The sequence below is a fragment of the Sceloporus occidentalis genome, unplaced genomic scaffold (assembly GCF_023333645.1).
Source record: "Sceloporus occidentalis isolate IW3139 unplaced genomic scaffold, rSceOcc1.0.p SCAF_3, whole genome shotgun sequence".
Classification (NCBI taxonomy): Eukaryota; Metazoa; Chordata; class Lepidosauria; order Squamata; family Phrynosomatidae; genus Sceloporus; species Sceloporus occidentalis.
This window is the reverse complement of record NW_028316983.1, coordinates 86,250,953-86,273,095: the sequence shown is the minus strand read 5'-3', so window position 1 is coordinate 86,273,095 and position 22,143 is coordinate 86,250,953. Positions and strand designations below refer to the sequence as shown.

Below are 22,143 nucleotides of genomic sequence, written 5' to 3'. Positions count from 1 at the left end.
AAAATATCTATTGTGTGATGCCCCATCAGCAGTCAAATTACTTTATCATTTGTTTTTAATATAAAGTTATGTACCTCTTCAGCACTAAGATCCACTGCAGAACTTGGTGTTGCTGCTTTAACTGGTTCGATTTCTTCTGCCCATTGCCTTGCAGTTTCAAAGTCTATTTCAATTTCCTTCATATCCAATGGCATGTATCTATAGTAGTCCTCATCCACATTGTATTCCTCATCCACTAGCATTTCTCGTTCTTCACCCACATGCTCTACTGCAGGTTTCAAAAATTCATGCATTTCCCATGACTCTTTATTGATATCTGTTTCATTCTGAGCAAGTTGAAATTGTCTCCCCAAATGCAGGATTGGTTCATCAACAAGTTCTTCCTTAGAGAAAGATGCATCTCTGAAATCCTGCTTAAAATATTGAAGAGATTCTTTGTTATTGTTTTTTTAAAATAAGGTGTGAAAGACTTCTGCATTCTCCAATTTGTGTCCTAGAAACATTCAAATGATATTCTCTCTCTCGTTCAAACAGACAGACAGATGCACAAATATATTCAAGACTTCTGCTGACAACAACATAAAAAACAAATTCAGGGCAAAATCCAGAATATACAGTTTGTTGAGATCGCAACAGAAACCCATGCATGTTTAGTAGGAACTATGGCCGGTTACAAACCGGCACTTTAGTGCGTGACGAGCACGCACTAGGGTTACAAAAGGGCGGTGCTTCCGCACCGCCCTAACCCTAGTGCATGCTCGTCATGCACTAAACGGCGGTGGCCCTTCCGTATGGCTGCCGCCGTGAGGACGTCACGGCCGCGCCGCCTCTAGACGGGGTGGCGCGGACGTGACGTCCTTGCTCCGCGCCAGGGCGCTTAGTGCGCCCTGAACACGGAGCAGGAAGGAGCCCCGTTTCGGAGCTCCTTCCTGGTTTAGTCCGCTGGGCGCAGCCTTCAGACGGCTGCGCCCAGCGGACTAAAAGAGAAAGGGGCCAAGCGGCCCCTTTCTCTTCTCCCCGCCGCCGCGGGGTGTCCTTGGGGCTTGAAGCCCCAGGGACACCCCTTTTCAGGCTGCAGGGAAGCCCCGCAGCCTGAAAAGCGGCGGATCGGGGCCTCAGCGGCTGCCGTTCTGACCACTGAGGCCCCGATACTCCGGGGAAAGGGGCGGGTGCAGACCGCCCCAAATGGGAGGTCTATAACTCGCCTAAGTTCCACAGTGTTCAATGGGGCTTACTTCTAAGTAACCATCCAAAGGATTGCAATTTATATCATCTCATTTGCCACTTCCTTAGTGTGGAAATCAGATCATTGTGAACTGTGTGCTATTTGGAAATTGCAGGATGTATCTCAAATGCTTCTTTTGGGCATTCCTTGGTCGACAAAGGGAACATAATAACAAACTCTAAATGCTACTTCAATGAAAGGGGATGCAGCCGCTAAAACACTTGTATTTGCACTTTCCGTATGGAACAGGAACATTACATACTTTCACTAGGCCATCAGAAACATGCATCTTACATATAAGGCACAACTAATAGTAAATGAGTGAAGATTAGTTTGACCTGAGTCAGGCAGTAACTTCACTTCCCTCCTTCCCAATCTCTGTGCACCATCATTTTAGATTCAATGTCCAAAAAATCAATAGAAACCTTAGGAGCTTCAAGAAGTATTGATGACTCAATATCATTGACTGGTTCTTGAGATAAAGAATTTCTGGTAATACTCCTGGTATCCGCAATAGATGAAGTTTCAGGCTGTTTATTTTCTCCCTTAAAAGCAACAAAGAACAATAAATCAATAAAATACTCAAGCCCAACTTCAGGAAGACAGAAAGAGAGGATAGGAGTTTGTGGAGAGAAGAGCGGGAAAGAAACAGAAGGGAAATGCAGAAAGTACACCAGAAGGATATGAGTCAAATCCTATCAAGAAAAAAAAGTCCAGAATACAGAAAATATAGTGAAATGTAAAGAGAATTGCAAAAAACAGTAAGCCAGACAATATGGGAAATATAAAAATTATACTTAAACCCTTATGTTACATTTATATCTTCTGCTTTAGCTTATTTCTTTTGATTAGTTTCTATATCAAAGAAGTTAGTGAAAAGAACAGGGAGGTTTCCAAGCTATCCAAGAAAGCACCATCCATTTTTTCCACTTGCCTAAGCAGAATATTTCAATATAGCTGTAACTTTTAAACTAAATGCTTTAAAGTTTTGGCCTCAGAAATTGGTTGAGGAAAGCCTTGGGCTGTATTGTTGCTAAACTACGGTCAGCCCTCCTCACAAGCAGGCTTGCCTTCCACAGTTTGAGCTTACGCAGAAGACAAGCCCTGGCAGAAATAATGGGGTGTGGAAGGCAAGCGCTGTGCACTGCTGCGAGCATGTGTCCCATTATTTTCCATGCGGCTTGAGCATGCACTCTTTTCGCCATATGTGTGTGTGGAGGGGTCTAGAACGAATCCCCCGCGTATGGGGAGGGCGGACTGTATATACCAGAAGGGCAGGAGACATTCAGTGACCACACTGGTGCATTCAGCATTTCCTCACATCTGATTGCCATTTTGGCTTGTTTTCAGCCATTCTTTTTATTTGGGGTTTTGGGGGATGCAAAGAGGGCTCTGGAAATTAGGGGAAGTAAACTATTGTATTTGTGGCAGTTTTGGCAGCTTTTGGCTTGTTTTCAGGCAAAAGCAATCACCTAAAATTGCCCCGTCCACAAAAATTGTCCCTCCTCACAAAGAAAATTGTAAAAAAATCTGGAGATAGTGAAAGTTTTGGGGCCTGCACATAAGGGTCTTGTGGACTGTACTTTGTCCATCTTGGTATAGATCTTTGCCATGGATAGAAGAAAAACACTGAGAGATTTCCCCCGAAATATTGTGTTAAAAAGTAATAGGCATGAACAGCGACAGAATGCAATGTTGAATCCCATGGCTTCCATCAGAAGCTGTGATTTTCATTTTACACCCTCAACTACCTCTCTGTGCCCTAAAAACCTACTCCAGAAGGCAGGAAAACTCTATGGAATAGATGTTTTTGGCGTCACCAGGTTGCAGCCTCACAGAAAGAAAGAAAATCCAAATTCCACTGGCAATGGAATTGTATATTGGACTGGATTTCCACTCACCCATCAACTAATATAATAAAAATTGTAGAAGGTTAAATGCTAGAGCCAGCATTTAAATATTGTTTAAATATTTTGTAAGCAGCCATACAGTTCTATAACACACCCAAAACCACAGAGCTAGAAATTTACTGGAAACTGTATTACATAGATCTGTACTATTGAAAGTGTATTATACTGAAATGTAATAAAATAAATGAAGAAATAAATAAGATGGGGCTGCTAGGATCCTCTATATGCCAATGCACAATAGTTCAAACTGCTGTCTATCACAAGAGAAGAGAGAAGTACATGAAATTTCCTATATATAAAATATAATTTGTATAATATACATTCAGAACAAATAACCCAAGAAAAGAGAGTCAGAATGCATGCAACAGGGGAAGGACTTTGTGGAGAAAGACCACAAGATTGCATGTGTGCAGTATTTAGAATCATATCTGATCCCAAATAGTATTACAGTAACATCCTTCCAGATTGTGGCATTCTCTATTTCCTAAGAAGGTTAGTTAAGACCTTCTTGCATATACTATACTCTCTTGCATTTTAATCTTGGTTGGACATTGCCTTGTTGCCATATTTATTTGTTTCTATGTAATTTGGTTGCATTTTTATATAACAGTTTTAGAGTACATTGAATCAATCTCAGGATCCCACAGAAATAGTATTTGGATATATATTTAAAATAAATTGGGAAACAGAAATCTAGGTAAATGCCAAGCACCTCCACGGTATGGGGAAATAGCTCCTTATTTACTTTTTCAGAAAATACAGCAAAACTTATTATTTTAGAGAGGATCATATTAATTGGTGCACTTGATCCCTGCCACTTCACTGGTTTGAGGTCCACTAATGAAGGGGAAAGGATAGCTCAGTGGTCCCCAAATTGTGCCCTTCAGAGATTTTGGACCTCAGCTCCCAGAAACCTCAGCCATTTTTGTCAAGAGTCTGGGATTCTGGGAGCTTAACTCCAAAATCCCCTAAAGAGCACACTTTGGAGACCACTGGGATAGCTCAATGCCTCTCTCTGTCTAGTCACATCCTGACTCTCCAAAGCTTTCTATTCCTGCCCGGAGGACTACTGTGTAGAGCTTGTGGTTGGGAGTGTTCAGAACATTCCTCTATTCTTGACTGGGTGACTGCTGAGGATACCCAATGACTCCAGTTCAGCACCTAATGGCAAAAGAAAAGCTAGGGAAGCCAATGATACAAAGGGACATATCAGGGTCTCCAGCAGCTGTGTGGGATTCAAATTACTCATTTATGATATGGGCAAAGCCCATCCTTAGCCAATCCTGACAAAACAAAAAAGCATTTTCATCCAGTATTAACCCATTTGTCTCGAGCACTAAATAAGCAATGCAGCTGGCAGAATCTCACTGTGCAATGCTGGATATTGGTGGAAGAAAAAAAAGTGATAAGGAATGTTTTTGTGTGGCTTTGTGAATTGTAACCATTATAACTATCATTACATACAAGGAGGGATTGTGGATGCTCTCTGAACATGTAGTCTGGCCATACGTTTTGAAATACAACTGAGCACTAAGTCAGAATCACTCAGGCCATTGTATTCCCAATTACCATGTACGGATGTGAGAGCTGTATAGTGAAGGAAGCAGACAGAAAGAAAATCAACTCATTTGAAATGTGGTACTGGAGAACAGTACTTAGGATCCCATGGACAGCCAAAAAAACAAACAAATGGGTTCTTGAACAGAACAGATCAGACCAGAGTCCTTCGAAGCAAAGTTGATCAAGTTGAGACTATCATACTTTGGCCACATAATGAGAAGGCACGGATCACCAGAAAAAGCAATAATGCTAGGAAAGGTAGAGGGTAGAAGAAAGAGAGGAAGACCACAAACCAGATGGATAGACTTAACCAAGGGGGTATGGGCAGTGGCTTGCAGGATCTGGGAAAGGCAGTGGAGGATAGGGATTCTTGGAGATGTCTCATCAACAGGGTTGCCATGAGTTGGAACTGACTCAAGGGCAGCTAACAACAAAGGGGATACTGGATTCAGACCACCATCTGTTACTTGACAGCTGACTAAAAATGCATGGGGTCAGGCTACGACTCTTACAAAAATTGCAGTGCCAAAAATTGTTGAATACAGTATATGAAGATATACTGAAGATTCTTCTGCTGTCATTTTACTTTGTATTTTTAAATTGTTCATTGATTTATTTAATGTCTATGCCACCACTTCCATTACAGTTTACATGTGCACAAGAAGAAGGCCCTGTTCTTGGAACTGCTGTATGGCTATAGGGCTTGATCCACATTTTAAATCTGCCCTTGGTTCCTGAAGAAGCAGAGGAAAGGAAATGTTTGCCTGCATTGGGCAGAATTTTCCCTTGCATCTCTACCAAACCAAAAGCCGACTTCCAGCAAACCTGAGTCAAATCAAGCACTAACATTGCTGAGCTGGAAAGATATATGCTAAAGAACAAAAGACAAATAGGCCTCACCGCCAAAGGTTTGCAGATTCCAAGGTTAACATTGCCTGGTGGTACAGACTTCAACACTTCTACAGCTTCTCCTAGAGTCATATTGTGCAAACATACGTCATTTACAAAGACCAGACGGTCACCAGGGAAAAGTTCGCCACCACGTTCTGCTACACCATTTGGCACCAGCGAGCTGACCACAAATGCTGCCTTTGTTGGCTCCAAGGGGTCCTGGAAAATAATCAAAAGAAAATGTGATCTTTTAAAAATATTAAGGAATCGTTCTCTCAGTTATCAGTGACACAGAAGAGAGAAAGAGGATGGAAGAAAACATGCAAAGGTTAAAATCACAATAAATGTGCTGAAATAAGGAAACATAGATATAATCCAAAAAGGAGTTGGTCATCTTGTGGTCTGCTTAATTCAGCCAAAGCTTTTGAGTACTTAGTGCTGTACTTTATAAATATACTGAATTGTACCATAAGAGAAATGCTGCAACAGTTGATAATTTTAGGGCATCAAATCAAGTCCAGCAGTTGAACAGCCCAAGAGGTTGTAGTCAGCCAGTCTTCCTCACCTTCTTAAATTTAACAAGGAGAAACCAGGACTAGAAATTTTCTATGATTTCCTACAGGAACCATTTTAAACTTTAGTTAACCATTGACACATCTGAACATTTTCAATACAAATAGAAATATATTTTAACAAGGAATTCTATTGACTTCCGGGAATGAATACCTTTAGAACTTAATATGTTTCTTTTAAAAGCAATTAATTATGTATCTCTTTACAGAGCCCCAATAGGTAATATATAAATGCAATTCATTACATTATTAATTGGCTTTGTAACCTTAAAAATAAAACCCTAAGAAACCAGGACTGACACAAAACCTGAAAAATCCCTCTCAAATTCCGCTAAAAGGTCTCCAAATGCCCCAATCAAGCAATTTAAAAGTACTATTAAAAACAGAAAGCAATGTAATTACCACTCGTGTTACTTTTAAAGCTCGACATCAGTAAAATGTCTTTATAAAAAGTGTAATGAAGTAAAGGTAAAACTATCACTTTTGACTTGTGACATCCAAGTTCTTGTGTGAAAGTTACAAAGTTTTAATAATCCAAGTATAATGATAATACTAGTGACTGGAATTAAAAAACAACAACCGTAATTGCTACTATAGGAACATGAAACAAGAGACTCAACTGCAGCATGGAAGCTTATATATTTCTCAGTGTGATTACTATCTGAAACATTCAAAATCAAAAAATTGAGAAGTCTGCTCTAGGTTTGACATTTTCAGCAATTATGTGGTGAAAGATTACTGTGTGTTCAATAGTGACACTTCTCCACTTATAAAAGACCACACATAGACAATCTGATTAGACTAAAAGAGGCCACAAACTTTATTGGTTATACTTGAAAATAGGCTTAGCGCCACATATAAATCTGGACTGAGGCATCAGGCAGCTCACATGTTGGCCTGTGAGCGAAATGTCAAAGCCTATTTGCCAGACGGGTGCCTACGATGACAGATATGGGATTCCAAATGGGCAGGTGTCATTGCATGGTTCCTCTGTCACTTGGGAGGAGGAAAACCCAAACATGAATGATCTGGATGTGATCTCTTCCAGCTGCACTTCCCAGGTCCTATAATGGGACACTATTACTCTTCTAGTGGTCATGCAATACTGTCTCCTCCTACCTAGCTCTGAAACCCATGCCAAACCAACCACTTCAAAGTTGTGACAACCGTTGGAGAAAATTCAAGTAATACAATGTCTAAAGCCAACAAAATAGAGGGAGAGAGGGAGGGAGTGAAACTCCAGATGAAAATGAAGCTGGTTTAAATAGCTCACACCTGAGCAGAGTGAAGCCTGCTGGCAGGGTTCCTTGGTCCTGTCCCCCAGCCAATGGCCTCCTTTCGCATTGGCTGGTGTTCCTGCTCCTTCCTAAAGCCTATACAAACTGCACAGACCTTTGGGAGGTGGAATCCTGGCTGATGTGCCATCCAAAAGGGCACTCAATGCTCTGCTTTGCTGTGGTCCAAAAACTCACCCTGCAGTAAGTCGTGAAGTTTTCTTATTTTTAATTTTACTAACAGTATTTATAGTTCTCAGAGTACCTGACAGCAAGAAATAAAGCTGTTTAAAACAGAAATAATAAAAATATAAAAGCAACATAAAATAATTCACAGGTAGCAAAACAAAACAAAACAAAAAAACAGTTTAAAGCTAAAGTAGATTAAGAGGTCAGATGATGGTGATATTTGTTTCGCATTAAAATGACACCAAATCGATATTATGTGAACTTTTCTGAGCCCTTGTATAAACTAATGGGTTCTACACAGCTAATTCTATCTGGGGTGGACTGAATTTTGGAAAGGAAAATATGTCTGTATCCAAACAAATGAGTGATAAGTGAGGTATTTTACTGTCCTTGATTATTCCATGATTTGACTGTGTTTACCAATAAGAACATTGGCCTTGCTCTTTTAGAAGGAGAAAGGACATATTTTATTTAGTATGGTTTTCCAAGAGTCCACCTGAACAGAAGCTGACTTTTAAAAAAGTTATTATTTTACATTGAAGAAGCAAGCAAGTTCTTTAGAATCCAGATTCAGAAGTCAGCCAGCTATTACAAAACAAACAAATCTGATAAAATCTAATTAAGACACAGAAAAAGTAGTGCATAGTAATTCAGTAGGTAAAGAATTCATTTAATTAAAGGTCATAACTAAACTACCATTTTCAAACAGAGGGAGCTCTTGCACAGGAAGAAAAGAGAAGAAATGCTACATAATGGGGAAGATTAATCAGCAAGATATGTACATGCTGCGGCACAGAGAAACTGCCCCCCCCCCCAGATCAGAATGACACTACATTGTTGAAGCCTGGAAAAATATCCACAAAGCTGATTTATTTTATCAATTAAATAACATGAGGTTCAGACTCCTACTTCTTGTTCAAAAGTCCTTTGGAAGTCCTCGGCTGCTTGTTCGTTTTTCTTGTTTTTAATAGGAGCAGCCTTTTTCAAAGTGTCAATGGCAAATAGGTACTTATACAAGTACAAAGCTTTGGAGAATTGTTTAGTTCTTTTACCACAATCCACCATTCTGTTTAAGGAATTTCAAGACATATCACTAAAGAACATTATTAATATTGAATATTATTAATATTGAATTAAGAGGGTATCAGTGTCCTTTTGACCATTAAATTTTTTCTCTCCATCAGGGCCAGTAATTGTGAGGCTGAGATCTTTGAAACTAATTTATGGCAGCTATACCATTAAGTCATACCAGTAACTAATACTCCACTACATTTTAGAGCTCACTGTATTTGATGTGATCCAAAGAAGTCATTTCTACATACATAAAATAATTCTGCATACAAACAGAAATTATGTTTTAAAGTTTTCACTCTAATAGCTTCTACGACTTACAAGACAAGCCCCCTTTTTATTCGTGGCATGCCTCTTAAGCATAGCTGTAGAACTAAACTCCAATTATGTGTAGTTCCTTTATTCATACCTAATAGTACTGGAATGGATTCAAGTGACAACTGTAAAGGTAAGAGATGTTATATTGCAACTGAAGTGATGTTGCAAATAAGACCAGAATTATGTAAGTGTGGTTCATGAAAAATACTATGTGCTGTCCGTATATTCTGTCCGTACAGGGATAAATGCTTAAACTACTTTATATGACCATTTTACCCTGATAGGTGATTTTGCAAAACAACATCAATTTTTGAAAAGTATAAAACAGAGAAATCAAAACATTTAAAAAAATACTGAAAAGTAAGGCTTTAAGCCAAGAGCCATAGAAGATTCTGCAATCATCCCTTTGAGGGCTTTGCCAGTATCTAGCTACCCTGGAAAAAGATCTCTGATCATTTCCTGAATTTTCAAAGATATGTTTGTTGCTGTTATTTCTGTTGTTGTTGTTGTATGTCTTCAGTTTGTTTTTCTGACATATGGTGACCCTAAGGCAACTCTATTATGGGATTTTCATGGCAAGATTTGTTCAGAGGAGGTTTGCCATGGCCTTCCCATGAGGCTGCACATTGCCCAAGATCATCCTGTAGGCTTTATAGCGGAGCAGGGATTTGAACCCTGGTCTCCACAGTCGTAGTCCAACACTCAAACCACTACGCCACACTGGCTCTCACTTTCAAAGATATAATGTTTCTCAAATATTATTTTTTTTAAAAAATCAAAACTTTCTAAGTATTATGTCAGTAAAACACCAGGGAAGTATTACTCCCGGTTGAAGGAACATGTATTTCTACATATCAACAGTCTGCTTGGATACTGAGATGCCCAGAAGAACTCCTTCTCTGGGTACCTCTATGTTCAGGGCTGAATCAAGTTGCCCTTAGTGAAGGGCCTTCTCTGTGGTGGCATCCTCATTATCTGACACTCTCACTAGAAAGGTTTCCTTGGTGTCCCACTTTTGCTTAGTAACATAATTATTTTCACCCATTCATTTCATCCTTAATGCTGCTATTGAATTTGTAAACTTTATTGCACCCCTTAGTGATTGTGCTGTTTTGTGATTTTTACATTTGCTATTTAATTTTTTAAACTAACACACTAAGTTTTTGGGTTACATCCAAAAGGTGGAATATATCAACCTATAAACAAACCAGAAAACTGCCATTTAAAATATAGAGACTTTGCATTCAAATCACAATCTAGATCTTTCAGAGATATTTCTCTTAAAGATAGCACTTTGGTCTTTGATTTCTTCAGGCTGACATTTCATTTACTATTCCTAAATAGTTTCTAGAAGAAAGAAATAGGCCAGGAGGTCAAGTAAAAAATGTAGAAGTGCAGTGTTGTTAAGCATGCATTATTTAATGGATTCCATTTTCTCTTTGAACTTTCTCAGGTGTTATAGAGGCACAATATTAAAATGATGAATTTATTTGGTCCAAAGTTGATATTCCAGCATTAGCCATTAGAGGGCCCCAGCAGACCATCAGCAAGATCAGCTCCTCAACTTGATAGCTATAGCTACATAAAATATTTTTGTTCAATCATCAGATTAAGAACATTTTATTTTCAAAATAATGTGGTTGACGTCAAAGGCTTAGATGTGTTCATCTGCATCAGTATGCAACGGGATCTTGTGGTACCTTTGAGACAAAGGCCTGTTACAGACTGCCAAAATAAAGCTGCTTCAGGTCTCTTTGGAAGTATGCTGTTTAAATGATGCATAGGTCCTAAGAATCCGGAAGCTGCACCAAAGCTGCACTCCAGTGCTTAGGAATGGAGTGTGGCTTTGGCACGACCTCCGGACTCTTAGGACCCATGCATCACTTAAATAGCATACCTCCAAAGAGACCTGAAGCAGCTTTATTTTGGCAGTCTGTAACAGGCCTAAGTGAGAAAAAGCAGATTGTGCCATAAGCTTTTGCAGAGCAAGTCTACTTCTTCAGATGTGTGGAGTGAAGTGCCTATAGACAGATATTTATACTGATCATTGAGCACACATGTCACCCAATATGCCAAAATCTTTGTGGCTGATCTGGAACAATGGTTCCTTAACTCCTCCACCCAGAAACTTCTCCTGAGGTATATTGATTATATCTTTATCATTTGGACTCCTGCAGAGGAATGACATTCCACCATAATTTCGACAACTTCCAAACTCAGCCTGGAACTATTTACAGAACAAGTTCACTTTCTTAACACCATCATACAGCTACACAATGAACATCTCGAGCCCTGGTGGCGTAGTGGTTAAATGCCAGTAATGCAGCCACTCACAGTTGCAAGGCTGTGAGTTTGATTCCAACCAGGGACTCCAGGGTCGATCCAAACTGGCATCCTGCTGTGGTTGCTAAAATGAGTACCCAGCTTGTTGGGGGCAATTAGCTTACATATTATAACTGCTTAGGAAGCGCTTAAGTGCACTGATATGTACTTGCTATTGCTATTGCTAAGTACCACACTATATCATAAATCCACTAATATGTACTTACATGCATCCAATTTCCACCCTAAACACACTAGCAAACCCATAGTTTACAGCCAAGCCCATCAATATTACTGCATCTGCACACACCCGCAAGACAAGGGTATCCCTCAAACCACACCATATGAAGTAAAAACAAACAAACCCAAATCAACAAGGCAAGATTTATACTCAGGACTAATCTGTTACAGAACAAACCAAAGACAGAATATGGCAGAATCCCACTAGTGGTCACATTAAGCTCCCAACTGAGACCACTCAGACATCATCAATGAACTACAACCTATTCTGGACAATAATGCTTCTCTCTCTCTGGCTCTTGGTGGCAGGACTTTACTTGCCTACAGATATTCTCCCAATCTCACTAACCCTCAGAAGAACACCAAACATAGATGGGCAGATGGGTACAAGGCTTTGCCACAACCTAGATGTCGACTCTGCCCATACAGCTAATCAGGAAATGTCACCACGCAACCTAATCACATCACTAGAGATACTTTCACTTGCCCATCCTTTAATATAATATATGCTATCATCTATCAACAATACCCTTCAGACCTCTACATTGGACAAACAGGCCAGTTCCTGCAGCAGAGGATAAATGGACATAAGCGAGACATTAGAAATGGGAACATAGAAAAAACAGTTGCAGAACACTTCAGACTTCCTGAACTTTCCATTTCAGAACCTCAGAATAGCACTCTTTGAACAACAACAACAAACCTTCAAAAGGAGATTGGAAAAGAGAAACAGTATAATTGGGATATATCCACAAACTACAGTCCATTGATAGTGGGATGAACAGACAATGGTTTTCTGATACACCACATATATTATAACACCAGTTAACATCCCAGCCTCATTGGGGCTCTCTTGGCCATTTTTATCACAACTCCTTTCTGGTTCCCAACCAACATCATACAACATTTTAAAAACTCCCTCCATCATTCATATGGATATCTTTTTTATTTATATATGTTTTAGATTGTAAACTTGAGGGTAAGGAACTGTCAAATTAATAATCTGTAAACTGCTCTGAGAGCCTTTGTGGCCGAACAGCAGAGTATAAATATTCTAAATAATTAAATAAAATATCTAGTCATATTGACTTCAGGAAATATATTTCCTGCCAATTTTGTCCCTGAATGACCATCGTCATCAAAACCAAAGTAGCCCCCCATCACCATACCCGCCAGTGTTATATTGCTATTAGATTTTTATTTTTAACTTAAGTGTTTTAATTGATGTTGTTTATCTGTTCATTGTTGTTCCCTACCTTGATCCATGGGGGAGGAGGGTAAGAAATAAATATTAGTATTAGTATCCATACACACACACCTGTTCACTCATGGGTATAAATATCTGCCCATAGGTACTTCGTTCCATTCATCTGATGAAACAGACTCAGGAGATTATCACATGGAGGAGCAAAGCATCCTTATCCCATCCTTAACCTGTGGTATTTGCCTGATCGGGGGGAAGATTATCACATGCCCCCATGATTATTCCATTCGTCTCCCATCAAAATGACAGGTCCATTACTCTTTATGGATGGGAGAAGAACAGGATAAGCATGCGGGGGTGTGATAACCTTCCCCCCAATCGCATGAATACCATGGGTTAAGAACGAGATACGGATATTTTACTCCCTTCTGATAATCTCCATCATCTATGGAAATTTATGCTACAACTTTCTTTCTCTTAGTTAATGACAAAGGTGTTATAATATCCTTTGGTAGCACAAAGTGAGGGAGCCAACAAGAGACAGCCATGGAAATCAACAGGATGAATGGAAACTGAGAGACAAGGGCAGGGAAGGGGGGGAAGGCTCAGCCATGGACCAATGAAGGAGCTGGGGTAAGGTCAAGCACAGAGAGAAACTAGGATGGAAGATCAAACTGGTGGGTAAAGCATGTAAGGGGAAAGGCAGGAAAGAGAAGAGGATGCAATAGTAGAAAGGAAAAGTGCTGAAGGATAGCAGGGCTAAGCACAAGGGAGTGTACAAGATCATGTGCCATGTAGCAGCACCATCAGCAATGCATTGCCAAGGTGTCTCCCAGCTGACCGCAAAGGCCGAACAAAAGAGAAAAAATTGTCACAGTATCCTTACAGGAAAGCCCAGGTGAAACAAATGTGGGGAGAGTAACAAGTACAGATTCAAATAAATAAAAGTCTCTGGGGAACCTGAGCAGCACAATGCAAAGGGGTGCAACAGAGGGGTTAACTTAACCTTAGATGCATTTCCCCCTCTTGTGATAGAAATAAACCCAGCAACCTTACTGAGACAGTTGCCAGTAAGGACCCCGATGATGTGATTTGCCCCCGGAAAGAGACACAGAACAGTAATCTGCTTCCAGATTTTCTAAAACTACAATCTTACTGAGAACAGGTACCACATTTCATTTTTAGAAATATATGTAAGGAAACTTCTGTAAATGAATCAGTTCTAGCCATTTGCTTTCCGAGAATATTAGCTTTGGCACTACTTGTGCTTTTATTCAGACAAATAAATTTCCTGAAGAAAGTTGGCACAGTCAAGTCACAAAATACCCAATGCCACAAAAATACCCAAATGTAAATACATCAAAAATAACACTGAACAGTACAGCTAACTGACCCCCAAAACAAATACATTTCACTCATTTGTCTGCACATTTTAAGTTACCATCAGAACACTTTTGCTAATGTCAATTTGTATACACCACATTTCATACTGCAGAGCCAAGAGAAACATATGCTAAAGCCAGTAGGTTGAAGTAAATGCATTACATTTTGCATGGAATCATTCACAGAGCTAACATACGAAGCGGTTTCTTCAAACTCTGTTCTTTATTTTCTTTCCAAAGCTACTATACTTAATTACAGAAAACTTTTTAAAGTTTAATCATGTTAAATATAGTGTCAATGACAATCTTGCATTGTTCCTCTTCTTACTTCACAGACACAAAACCACTCTTGTAAAAAACACACCCACATTATAAGATGTGCTCAAGTGACCACAGCCTGAAATGACAGGAAAATTCAGAGATTGTGTCAAAAGCTATTTTGCAAATCTAGGACAGGCCAAAGAACCTTTGATGCCTGAGGCAGAGGAGCTAATGGTAGAGCTACGAATGGAATGGACCCAAAGGGTAATCTAGTCCAACCCTTTGCCATACAGGAATACATAAACAAAGACCTCTTGAGAGATTTACATCCAGCCTATGTTTAAAGACCTCCTATGAAGGAGAGCCCAGCACCCTCCAAGCAGTGTACTCCACTATCAAACAGCACTTATGGAATCTCTTTTCTTACAACTGAATCAATTGGTTCATGTCCTAGTCTCTATAGCTGCAGAAATCTACACAACACTCCTTTAGATATTTAATCTTCTCCTTTCCAAGCTAAACATGTCCAGCTCCTGCATTCCTTGTAGGATTTGATTTCCAGACATTTTACCCCCTTGGTCATCTTCCTCTGGACATGCTCCAGGTTGTCAACTTCTTTTTTAATTGTATTGTCCAAACCAAAACACAGTATTTCACGTAAGGTTTGGCAGATTTAGGGAGAGATATTTATAATTCTCAGCCAGAATGCTTCAGAGCCTCACCAAACTACAAACTCCAGAACTCCAATGGATGAAGCCATGAAAGTGAAAGTGGAATAGCAGTGCTATAATTCTGTTGTGTGAATAGGCCCTAAAGAGGTACAATTATTCCTCTTGATATGGACACTACATTCCTGTTCATGGAATCTAGAATCTAGACAAGCCCTCCTCCTGACCACCATCTTGAGGGGGAGAGAAGCAGGCCAGCAACAATAGGCCTCTGCCTGCTAAGAAGACAAGCCCTCCTCCCGACCACCATCTTGAGGGGGAGAGAAGCAGGCCAGCAACAACAGGCCTCTGCCTGTTAAGAAGTCAAGCCCTCCTCCCGACCGCCATCTTGCTTGTCTTTATTGCATGTTGTTGATTTTTATTAGTTTTTGTGAGGTTGTTTTTATGATGTGTTAATTTTTGTGAGTGGGGCACTCCAACAGATAAGAGAACAGAGGACGAAGTCTGACCACCTGTGACCACTGCAAAAGATCGGCCTGACAAATAAGATCTAAACCAGTCGAGAACAGAGTCTGAGAACCCAAGGTCAGAAAGTATATCCACTAGAAGACAGTGATCAACGGTGTCAAAGGCTGCAGACAAATCAAGAAGGATGAGAACAGAGTAAAGGCCATTAGCCTTGGCCCACAAAAGGTCATTTGAGATCTTAGCGAGAGCTGTCTCTGTAGAATGCTGTGGGCAGAAACCAGACTGAAAGGGATTGAGAATGGAGTTGGCTTCAAGAAACTTAAGACAGAGAGAATAAACAACCCATTCCAAAAACTTAGAAAGGGAAGAAGAGAAATCAGACGATAGCTAGACAAAGAGGAGGGGTCAAGAGAAGGTTGTTTCAGAATTGAGGAAATGAGAGCATGTTTAAAGTCTGAAGGGAAGGAGCCTGTAGAGAGAGAGAGAGAGATTGAAGATATGGAGAAGCGAGGGCAGAAAAGAGGGAGCTATAGAAATTAGAAGACGAGTAGGAATTGGATCAAGAGAACAAGTTGCAGGTTTAGAACAGTTCAGAAGTGTAGAGAGTTCATCCAAAGAAGCAGGAGGAAACGCAGAAATTTTTTTAGGCGAGGGCGATAGAAGATTATGAGCAGAAGGAGAATTGGGAGGGACTATCTCAGAGCGGATAGTGGTAATCTTTGAGATGAAATAATTAGCAGAGGTGTTAGGAGAGAATGATGAAGAGACAGGAGGAGAGGGAGGTTTAAGCAAAGTGTTGAAGATGGAGAACAAACGCTGTGGGCGCTTCTCATTGGTGGAGATCAATGATTTGTAATAATTTTGTTTTGCCATAGAGAGGGCACGTGAGAAGGACGAAAGAACAAATTTGTAATGAATAAAGTCAGCCCACTGTTTGGACTTTCTCCAAAGACGTTCGGCCGCTCTAGAGCAGGACCGGAGAAACTTAATGAGGGGAGTAAGCCAGGGCTGAGGCCTAGTCCTAGAGGAAGAACAGAGACAGGGGCAAAGCTGTCAAGAGTCGAGGAAAGAGTGGAGTTAAATAAAGACATTGCTGAACCAGCAGAATCCCCAAGATTTAGGGAAGAGAGAGATGAATCCAGGGTCTGACCAAGATGGTTAGAGTCAACAGATTGATACACAGAAAGGTAATACATATAGTTAATAGCACTTGTTGCTCTTCTTATGTTGTGTTCTGACCCTCTTCCAAGGACTGCATGGAAGGAACCAGGTCAGGAAAGATTGTATGTACAGTGCTGTGTAAATTTACAGCTTTATATAAATAAAGCTTAATAATAATAATAATAATAATAATAATAGGTTCTCTGAAGTAGTAAATCTCTGAATAATTTTATGAAATTATTTTTCTTACTTTGTAAGAAACGTTTCAGCTTGACACATATCAACCTTGTTTTCCATCTGTGCATATGGAGCTAGTACAAAAGAATACTGGACTAAATTATTAACTAATTCCAAATAAATTTAATTTTAGAGTAACTGTGTATGTGTGTTTTCTACCAGGTGAAGAGAAATCTAGGCTCTGCAGATATCAAGATAAAACTGTTGATTTACCACTGTGACCTCAATACAACCATTAACTACACAAATGTATTCAAGTTGTTAAACTGAAGGGTGTTTTCAGAGCAGTGGAAGGTAGGTTTTGGAAAATAAAACATGGGTATTTATTGATCTGCAATGAAGAATACAGCAATGAATTCCATAAACTCTACTGTACATCTGGCATTAATCAGACTTCTGTTGTAGAAATGTTCATAAAGATCTAAGGAAAAATGCTACATGAAAAAGAAAAACAACTGAAAAGGAGAATAGCAAAATTGATAGCTATACCTAATCTTCTCTTTCCCTCCTCTTTTCCTTTACATGCTGCTTTGAGAATCCAGGTTCAGTCATGCAAGTTAAATAAACTTATTTGTTTGAGATGAAGGATGGAATGGGAGCATTTTACTTCTTTCATCCACTCTGAATCAACAAACTTCTAAGTGGGGGAGAATAACCCTGAAAAATAAGGCTATCCAGGGAGACTTGCTTATTTTAAAGCAACTCCTCACAGATATGAACTCTAATCCATGCCAAGATTGTTCAACTAAAGGTGCTCTCGGAAACCATGCTTAACTGTGACAAAGCAGCAAGAATAGAATTATTTATGGCCTTGTGGCAGTTGTTCAAGTGCTATTTTAATCCAGTAATAAATTGTGCTAATTTGGTATTGGAGAGATATTGCCCACCATGTATATTCTTCATTCCCCAATGATAACCCCAATTTGGCTTCCTCAGAAAGACTCTCTCATTTCAAGAGAATTGAATCTGTCGTACATGCTTTGGTAACCTCTCGATTGGATTTCTGCAATGCGCTCTACATGGGACAACCCTTGTACCAAACCCGGAAGCTGCAATTGGTGCAGAACATGGCAGCTAGATTGGTCGCTGGTAGCTCCAGGTCGGACCATATAACACCTATTTTAAAAGACCTTCACTGGCTGCCTATCCGCTTCCGAGCTCAATACAAGGTGTTGGTTTTGACCTATAAAGGCCTAAATGGTTTGGGCCCAGGGTACTTGGAGGACCGCCTCTCCGCATATAATCTGCCCCACACACTCAGAACTTCTGGGACTAAATTGTTGGAGGTCCCTAGGTCTAACCTTGTACGGACTTCACAGAGGGCTTTCGCCATCACTGCCCCTTCATTCTGGAACAAGCTCCCTGTAGAGCTTCGCTCCGTCGCCTCACTAGTTACTTTCAAGAAAAACTTGAAAACGTATCTATTTCGGCTGGCCTTCCCACCTTAGTTAGATTGTTTGTTTATTTCCCTGCCCTCTTTTTTCCCTTTCGACCTCGGATCGATGTCAATTATTCTCTCCTTCTCTTTGCCCTTGACATGTGTATTTCATTGATTTCCTGTTCCTGTTTTTGTTTTTTGCAGTAGTGTTCTTAACTTTTTATATTGAATTTTTATCCTGTTTGTAATGTTTTTAAATTTTGTAAGCCGCCTTGATCATATTTTGGAAAGGCGGGGTAAAAATAAAATTTATTATTATTATTATTATTATTATTATTATTATTATTATTATTAAAAAAAATATAAAAAAAAACATTTCCCCCCATTGTCACTTGGGAAAGCTAGAGATGTGTGGTTTGAATTTCTGTGCATGTCATCAGTGGTCCTGGCATAATAAAGATAAAAGATAAAACAGATAACAATGAACAATGAAGTAACAATGAAGTAACAACTTGCCAAGAAGTTTGCATTGCTGCCGCAGTTTATTCTGCAGAGCCTGACAGTGTGAAAACATAGCTGCACGAGGAACCACAAAACAGAAGTAATTTCAGACAGCTTCCCTATACAGGTAATGTAATCACTGAAGAAGCCCTCAAATATTTATGGGAGTCAATTCATACTATTTCTCAAAAACAAAAAGACTGTATCTCAATAATCTAACGGGATACCTACAAACAAACCAAGTGAGGTCTATTTTTACACAGCTCAAGAATAAAATAGCTTTCTACGTGATTCATCTCATCTGTTTGGAGTCAGTTTCTGAATTTTTTCCAAGCAAGCTTTTCTAACCAGCTGCTGCTCCTTTCTTCCATCCAAGTTCTGTGCTTCCTTTAGGCTACCTCTCCTTTGGTAATGTTCCATGTGCTTTTCTGGGTTTCTTTCAACTCAGACCAGTTGTCTTCAGAGAATTTTATAATATCACAAGATTGGTTGGGTGCAGGTGGGTTCAGCTGGCTTAAGGTGCAAACCCAAAGCCAGCTGAACACAGAAGATAGTTAAGTGACAGAGAAGACTATTGTTCCTGACTTTGGACTGTATGAATGGGAAGGAGGAAGAAACCTGATACCACCTTAGGGGGGAAAGAAGTCTGATGTAGCAACTAGCAAGTTATGAGTGGATTGCTTCTGGGTTTTTGATATTTTTTAGATATTTTTCACATAATCACAGGTGAGGGAACTTCCAAAGAAAGAAATAGTCTGGGATCCCAAGAATACAATCAGTCTTTAACTTTGTCTAGTAGCCTAGGAGTAACAAGCACAGGTTAGACAGAGAAACTATTTATTCCAATATACTTGCCTAAAAATGTAAATTGCAGTTAAGTAAACATTTTTAAATGATGCAAAAATGGAAGCAGCAAAGAAAAGCGCCAAAAAGCTATTGCCATGTTTTCATAGTGCCTCTGGACAGTAATTATTTAAAGACACAGATATGGTTGATGAATAGATAAATATAGTAGATATCAAGATGAAAGTTATGAAGCCTAAACAACAAAATCATTGCTCTAAAAAACATTAGGAAAAAGAAAAAGGGTACACCAATCAAGTCATAACTTTTAGCATGTTGCTAAACATTTTTTTAAAAAAAGCAGGGGGAGGGGACTCATAGAAACATGACAAGACAAACCAGTCAGGTTATAACCAAGTCAAGCAGAGTACAATGAATGCTGGAAAAGACAGTCAAATGAAAACAGAAAGATTTTGAGAGTCAAATATCACTTGCATTGCAAAGGAGGCCTATAGTTGAATAGGTCGTATAGGTTGAAAATACACTGTTTTAAGCAGCCAGCACAATGATGCACCCGCTTTGATTACAGGTGCGGAACTAGTGACCTTCTATCTCACATGGAGAAGAAACCACTCAACAGCAGAAAAACTCAAAACAATCAACTATGGATATTATATACTGCAACAATGCAGACAGCAGCAAAGAACAAGCCATAAAATGCCGCATCACCATCTATGTCTGAGCAGATTTGATAATCTCAGTTTCAAACCATGATTATTACAACCAAACTGGCAACATGAGTACTTGTTTACTTTCCTTAATGAATTAATCCACTATTCACTCATAATTTACAACTGTACCACATTTAATCATGATGAATGCTAAAAAAAAGTGGTAGATTAAGAAACATCATTAAAATTTTAAGAAAGAAACTGTAAACTTTGGATAGACCACAGACTAAGGATCTGCCATTTAATACTATTTACTGCATTCATGTGGACATACTTCTTTCATATGAAAGCACCTCAAACTCATTTATTTCTTATTCAGTAATTTTCTTCTTGACAAGAATTTGAAATACCAGTCAGGATCAAATTTTTTTTATTTCCTAAGATCTCCAGTTTATTTTTTTTTATGTTCGCCCTGTGAGAGATGTTTTTTATACATTCACATTTTGAGAAACATGTGCAAACATGTTAGATAACTGGTTTTTACAGAAATTATTAAAAACCAAAATATTTGCATACTGTTGTCAAAAAAAAGAGTTTCTAATACCTTCTGTCCAAATCTCTTTATGGATATGGATATAAATATGAGAAATAACTTAAAGCCTACAGATCAAGTAAAATGAAGTCATCTCTAAACGTGCCAGCAACACTACATAAAAAAGTTAGTTAGGGGGTGAGAAACTCATCCAAACAGAATAGTAAAGGAAAAAATAAGGAAGCTGGAGTATATTACTCAACTTGGAATTTGGCTGGCATATTAGATCTAACATCACCCCATGTTTAATTACCAGAGGTGAAATAAGTAGCAGACATAGGTTTTTGTAGGATCATATATAGCACTATGAGATCTTCAGTCATGAACTGGCCTGTTGGTTCAAATGTGATGTAGAAAAAGAGAAAATCTGACAAATGATCTAATAAAAAGGAAAGCAAACATGTGTTCCCACCTTTCTTGTTTACCAGGAAGGGCTTTAATATTCTGCTTCCTACCTTGGTAAATCACTCTTTATTTTTGCCAGTGAAGGATACCTTTTGGAAAAAAGAAGTCTTACCACTCTGCAAAGAGTCTACAAGTTGAACATGTAGCTCACAGTGTAGTACACAACCTGAAGATGACTGGGGAGCAATGGACCCCTAAGCTACTACTAAACATCTAGATTTTTTGGAACTTTTACTCCCAGCATTCCTTGCCACCAGTCAGGCTGGAAGAAACCAAGGATGACTTAGCTCCAACAACATCTAGAGAGCCCTAACACATACCAATGCACCATGATGCACACAACCTAATACTTCACACACTGTGTAACCATTGTCATACTGTTGATAATAGATTCTAGGATGATTCTGGTTTGGTAGTTATTTGTCTGGCCAAAAGAACCACAATCATCCTCTTGGTTATTAAAATCAATAGCTTTGCAGATAAATGAATACAGCTGGGCAAGCAAAGAGCCTTCAATATGTAAAGTGGAGGGTGTAGAGCTTGCAAAGTAATGTGAGAACAGACGTGTTTACAATCATGTCCCTGCTTCTGTATATGTAATTCTGCTACTCTGTGCAGAAGTTAAAAAGGTATTCTACACTTAAAGGGAAAAAAATGCTATGTAGGCTGTGCACATGAGCATGCATGCATGTGCACACGCACGCACACACACCATCTCTATAAAACTATAGGTTTACAAACAAATTAATCCCAAACCACTCATTTTGGGATTCCCTTCGCCTTCCAAAAACATCTGGCATTTCTCATTGTTATGAAGAGGATACTGGAAGAGACAGACAAGTGAGGAACAGCAAAGAATT

At 39.2% G+C, this 22,143-nt stretch overlaps 1 protein-coding gene across 8 annotated transcripts in view; it reads right to left on the bottom strand.

Moving 5' to 3' along the window:
- PATJ (PATJ crumbs cell polarity complex component) overlaps positions 1-22,143 on the bottom strand; it is a 210,028-nt gene that overhangs the window by 135,836 nt on the left and 52,049 nt on the right. For 5 of the 8 annotated variants that reach the window (XM_089515294.1, XM_089515299.1, XM_089515296.1 and 2 more), the window contains exons 18-20: positions 5,596-5,805; positions 1,651-1,770; positions 75-413 (exon numbers count right to left, since the gene is read on the bottom strand). In XM_089515294.1, the coding sequence (XP_089371420.1) occupies positions 75-413; positions 1,651-1,770; positions 5,596-5,805 (669 nt within the window). The remainder of the gene's footprint in view (positions 1-74; positions 414-1,650; positions 1,771-5,595; positions 5,806-22,143) is intronic. The other 3 variants (XM_089515295.1, XM_089515297.1, XM_089515300.1) reach the window with 2 other exon arrangements.